Source organism: Cyprinodon variegatus, unplaced genomic scaffold (genome assembly GCF_000732505.1).
Source record: "Cyprinodon variegatus isolate N-32 unplaced genomic scaffold, C_variegatus-1.0 Scaffold579, whole genome shotgun sequence".
In the NCBI taxonomy this organism is placed as follows: domain Eukaryota; kingdom Metazoa; phylum Chordata; class Actinopteri; order Cyprinodontiformes; family Cyprinodontidae; genus Cyprinodon; species Cyprinodon variegatus.
Window position 1 is genome coordinate 423,615 of NW_015151032.1, and position 6,123 is coordinate 429,737.

Consider the following 6,123-nt stretch of genomic DNA (forward strand, 5'->3'; position numbering starts at 1 on the left):
TCTATCTATCTATCTATTTATCTATCTCTGTGATTACTCCATTTATTCTTGTAATTGTTAGTGTCCTAATGACCCATTGTGAAAAAAACAAGATATATGTGTGACTCCAGAACTCCAAACTGTGCATGTGTGTTTTTCCCCAGGTATGTTTGCTTGTGCATAAATTGTCCAGAATTTGCTTTTTTTAAGCTTGTTTTTGCTTGTTTGTTATGTTCTCCCCCATACTAAACAATGCCCCTCATTTTTTCTGTGTATGGCTACTTGTTTTGCAGCTTTCTTCGCCTTAACTCACAGAGTAGTCGGGATAAGGTGCCGGCCCCAAGGTTAGCTTCACACATGTTTTTTTTGCAATAACCTAACTAGACATGCAATGCTGGGGGCACATCCTCTGAATCATGAACTCATTCATTTATTTATAGCATACCATCCCCCTCCTTGCAGCACCAAGTAACACCTCATTCCTTTTGGCAGCAACCAACATCTCCATGGCCTCATATTTATGCAAATAATTTAACTTTGCAAGCCACATTTAGTTTAAAACCTCTATGTAATAAATAATGACTGTTCTTAAGGGGCTTATTCATGTATAATTGCTTGTCTGGTCAGCCTGATTGGATATTTATCTGATTCCATCAGCATAAACCATGATATAGTTATTATTTTATTCATACTGAGCTTATTGAAGAGAGATCATACTAGATCTGTGTATGACAGAATTCAGAATTAAAAGAATGATTGTTGATTTCATCTAATTAATTTCACGCAAGTGCTTTAAAATCATGCAGAAAGACTTACCAGGTGGTTCTGAGTTATTATGAATCAAATAGGCTTATTTTTAACACAAATATCCTACATTTATTTGCTCCACTTCAGCACTCTAATTAATAGCTAGCAAAAACCCATTTCTGTGTGCTGACTTCAGAGGGTGAACACTTTTAAAGCTAGCTCAATGTTCTATAATGGAGATGAACGGAAACAGTAATGATTGTTCCAGAACATCTCATCTGGAATTGGCTTGTGTGGTTGAACCATCAGCTAGTTTAAGCTCAGGAAGTGATGCTGAGGAAAAAGGAAACATCATACCTTACAGATAAGAACTATCCAGAGCGGACCCTGCCAGACCCTGAGCCGGAGGATGACACCGTACGGGTGTTGGCAGCATCATGCATTACAGATTTACTAAGTAAGCAAGCGACTCTTTCAATTAGGGAACAAAATTAATTTAAAAAATGTAATTCTCCAAATGTTTTGAACTTCTCCTGATCTCATCTGACCTGCTTCAACCACTTTGAAAGCAGCTCAGGAGCTTTAGGAATCTCAAATAAGCCAACACCATCCTTATGAGGGTTAAAGCAAAAATCTGCAAACCAAAACATAAAGGCATACTGTAGCTGTATCTTAATTAAGAAAAACTTCAATAGCTGTCCATAAAAAATAAAACCTGTCCCAGGTCTGTTCCCACATCACTCCTGTATTCTCTCTCAGTAACTAAGCAGCACTAGAGACCTCTTAATGGCAGCTTTTTTTAAATGAAAATGTTTTATAAGGGTCCCCTTCAAATAATTACATTTATCATGGGTTATAACCCCTTGGTTTACAAAAGAAAAGACCAAAAAAAAAAAATTTTTGTCATCAATACTTTATGATTTATTAAGCGAAAATATTCCTGTTTGCTGTGTCTTAAATGTTGTAATTTTGTTAACTTTAAATTTCACATTTCTCTTAAATATTAATAATTATCGTGGTCAATAAAAGTATGAGCACCACTGTTAAATTTCCATGCTTTGTTGAAAAGGATAAAACCAAGGTAATGGTTTTCAGAACATTTTCCACATTTAAAATAAAATACCATAAAACCTGCATGACTAGAAAAAAAAAATATTTTTTGTAAGTGGAAATCGAAAAACATAAAAAAAAAGAAAATGATGCTACTTCATAAATGTTCAAAGCTAAAGCTTTGTCAAAGGACATTTAAATCTTCTTACAGCAATTTTTATCTAAATGTTTTATTCGCTCAAGAGGTTTGTTTTTTTTCTGATACATTTCTAGCATGTTTCCTGCTGGGACTCTGCCAGCATGGCGCACCATGACTCGGAAATATTCACTCACTCTTCTTTGACAAGGCAGATCCCCCAACAGATGTCTGCTTCTGATTAGGGCTCTCTAGGTGCTTAACCTTTGGCAAAGACATTTTTTTTATTAAGATGTTTTCTTTAAGTAGATGTCATGCAAAAAAAAAAAAAGTCCCTCATAATCTTTAGCTGTCTAGCCAAAGCCTGAATGTTTTTATTCCAACACTTACTGGTATTTAAATATGGTCAGGTTCTTTTAATCTGAACTAAGGCAGGAGCTTCAGCTATAGAAAACCTGCACAATAGCATAATGCGTCCCCCATCCTTTGCTGTTGGTCTTATGTTCCTTTGCTCATAACGTGCGTAACACAGGAATATTTAAGAAATATGGCATAAGTTCTTGGTGTACCTTGGTTTTTTGTATACGATTTGATGAAGAATATTGCAAAAAATATTATTTTGAGCTCAGGGTCATCCCAAAGGTATAAGATCCACCTTGTTTTAAAAATGTTTCAATACAAAAAAGGAAAATTCACAAGGTTATGTGAATTAAATATATGACTTATGTTATCCACTGCAACTATTCGTATGATATGCTGATGACTGATGAGATTATGCCTCATTAAATGATTAAAACAACACACGACTCAAGCTCTTGAAATATTTTCTACATATTCATTACCAGAAAAATCCTTGACTTTGACAATTATTCTCATTTTCTTGTTTGTTCCAATAAAAGACTGATGCAGTGAATGTGTGTTATCACTCCAAATGTCATAATGGTGTACATGAAACTTGGATCCTAAATGTTATGTTTGTTCTTCCAGCTGGCATTGCCATTTTTAGTCCTCCTTGTCATTTGCTGTGGTTAATGAGCACTGGACATTTCCCTGAGCTCTCTTACAGACCAGAGGTTATAAAATGCCCTCTAAGTTAAACCCTGTCGATGTTTAATCAAATCCTTCTATCATCTATTAAGTGAAAATTCACCTAAACTACATCAAAGGGTAGTAGTGTAACTAAAACATCGCCTCTTTGCTTTTATGTTTAAACCAAGTTAGGGTCTGATAAACTAATGCTTCCTGCATAAAACCTCTTATTTCCACCTGTCAATTACCCTTTTTTTAATTTGTAGCTCTTAGTGCAGGGTGTGAACATCCATGCTCGTTTCACTGAGTTCTCAAACCAGGTTAAAAAAGCCCTCCTTATATGTGATTGCATAGCTCAATAAAGTTGAATGAGTCTAAAGATGTTGTCTATTCCAGTTTAAGGACTCTTCTCATCCTTCTGCGCCTTTTGAACAATTAATACTTCTTTGTCAGTACAAATAATGTAAGTAATTGCCTGAGTGTGGGGGTTTGAGTAACATATTCAGTACCGCAAAGTAATGCAGAGAAATGTATTGTGATAATCTTTGAGAAGAGTTTAAAATGGCAAATGACAATGAATTCTAACTGTATGTAGTGCCAAATCACAACATGTCACCTCAAGGGGCATGAGATGGCATGTTGTGAATTAGTGTGATATAAATAGACTAAATTTAATTAAAAATATTTTAGTAGAAAGGGCTAAAAGAAATGTTATTGATATCATTTGATAATTAAATTATTTGTCTGTTCATTTAATATATCACAAATGACTGTATCAATAACAGATGATGGTACACAAGGACATTTTCATTCACTATCTTCTATTTACTATATATATGGTAATTAGATGAACCCTCACTACCAAAGTTGCCAATACCATTTTGAACATAAGAAGAAGAAATTCGAAAATTACATGATGGCAGAAAGGATTAAGCCTTAAGCATATATCAAAGCAAAATTCAAAAATAATACTAATCCAAACATGGCTAACTAAAGGCAAAACTCTACCAAATATTAAAAAAAAAAAAGATTAGAGAAAGCAACCCTTCCGGCTGCTGACTTAAATTAGGTAATTTATCATAGCTATTTTATGAACTGTGCTCTGCTGTCATCTGTCAGCTTTTGGTTGCTGTTTTAAAATGGACATGTTTAAGTGCATAAAGGAACCATCTACCACAGAACATTTAATACCAACTATGTGTAGTGATAAAAAGTTTAATCATAGAAAATAATCTAGCATTAGGTCTATAAAATGACTCGCATTGGCTACATATAAATGCCTAAATAATTCAGATATAACTTATAATAGGTATTTGATTATCATTTAATTAATTAATATAAATGTCTGAATTAATAAGCCATTAAAATCAGACCAATTTACTTATTGGACTGAATCTTAAGCAGTTAAGAAAGACAAACAGTGGCTGATGTTCTTAGTTCTGCCAGTTCAGACTAATGTGTTACAGCTACTTTCTTTCCTTTAGAGACAGCTGAAATTCAGTTTTTTAATGGTCTGTTAAAAAAAAAGAAAAAAAAAAAAAGGGAAGGGTGGAACCAAACAGTGATAAAAAAACAACAACAACAACACCTGTAATTTGTGTGGTTGTTCAACCTAAAATGAAAAACACATCAACAAAAGCCATTGATTATTTTAAATGCTGCACTCTTTGAATTCTGAGCATCTACTTTAGCTGTATGGAAATGTCTAAGTGGGTTCTGAGCTGTAAGACTGAAGGCCCTCCTGATAAACGCAAGAAAAGAGGATACAAAACAATAAACATAAATGTACCAGCTTGATTTTAACAAATACTTGTGAAATTTAAGTGGATACGCAGAAAATAATTTTGCATACACCAAATTTCTTTGCATACACCAAATGTACTTTTTTAGATACACTAGAAATCTCAAAAAATTTAACTGCTGTCCCTTCTCTTATTCTTTTGCTCACAATAATATTTACTGACTCTTTTTACAACAGCGACAATTAAATCGCCTAATGGGTGCCTTTTATGACATAATTAATGGGGCTTCTTAATGAAAATTAGCACCACTTGGCTCTATCAGACGTGCTCGGCAGTGACTGCAGACAGATAAGCAGGGCAAGCCTCCAGCTCACTGAGATAAACCACTGAATCATTGAAGCGTCAAGGCTTAATTTTTGTTGAATTATTTACCCATATGCACAATATTAAATCTGTAGGTCAACACAAAGAACAAATTAAAAGATTCTATTTAGGTACTTTAACTGTTTCAGCTTCTGTCTCATAATGAAATATCATCCTTGATTATTCCTTGTTAGCTTTTTACCAGTGTACCAGTGTAAATGTGAGTGATGAGGTAATCAATCATCAATTTGCTTTGTACCAGCAAATGGATGTGATATTTGTTCTTAAAAGGTTAAATTTCTCACCTTACCTGAAGGGAGTGATTACTTGTTTCCCTAAGAGTAGCTAGAAAAGCTGTCACATACATTGGATTGGTTTGAAATGATTTCCACATTTCCAGTGGTAAAAATAGTAATGACACCATCACACAAGAAGAAACTAAACAGGCACATTTCCTGTATGAATGAGTCATGGTGCTCTGTTACTGTAGAAGCTATGAAAGTAACAGATCATTTAAAGTCAGATGGAGTTCTGGAAGTAAAAAAAGGATTATGTGCAAGATTATGTGCTTCTCCAGCCTGATCTGGTACAAGTTTTCTGCTGGGATTCTGCACTGATCTGCCTTGTCTTCTCTCAATCCTCTCTAAACAGCTGTGTGCCAGCCTGGCTGTAAGCATGGAGAGTGTGTGGGACCCAACAAATGCAAGTGCCATCCAGGCTTCACTGGCAAGACCTGCAATCAAGGTGAGTTCTCAGATGCTGCATTGATATTGGTTTATTTCTATAAAGGCACTAAAAAGGGAAAGTTAATCCCAATTTCTAGAATAGAATAGAAAATAAATTTATTGTCCCACAATGTGGAAATTCTGGTGTTTACAGCTGCAAAAAGATTGTAGAAAAAATGGTCACACAAATTGGAACATTAGAAAAATTTATAAGAATAACATAATAGTGAAGAGTTAAAAGATAAACAATAATATACTGTAATGCAAAGTGTTTTAACAATATACAACAGTGCACCTGGAGGATAAATAACCAATATACAGCTATGGACATCTTGACCATAATGGATATTTG

General features: G+C 34.4%; 1 protein-coding gene across 4 annotated transcripts in view; it reads left to right on the forward strand.

Moving 5' to 3' along the window:
* npnt (nephronectin) overlaps window positions 1-6,123 on the forward strand; it is a 66,657-nt gene that overhangs the window by 22,547 nt on the left and 37,987 nt on the right. For 2 of the 4 annotated variants that reach the window (XM_015392219.1, XM_015392221.1), the window contains exons 3-4: window positions 273-323; window positions 5,698-5,790. In XM_015392219.1, coding sequence (XP_015247705.1) covers window positions 273-323; window positions 5,698-5,790 — 144 coding nt within the window. The remainder of the gene's footprint in view (window positions 1-272; window positions 324-5,697; window positions 5,791-6,123) is intronic. The other 2 variants (XM_015392220.1, XM_015392223.1) reach the window with 1 other exon arrangement.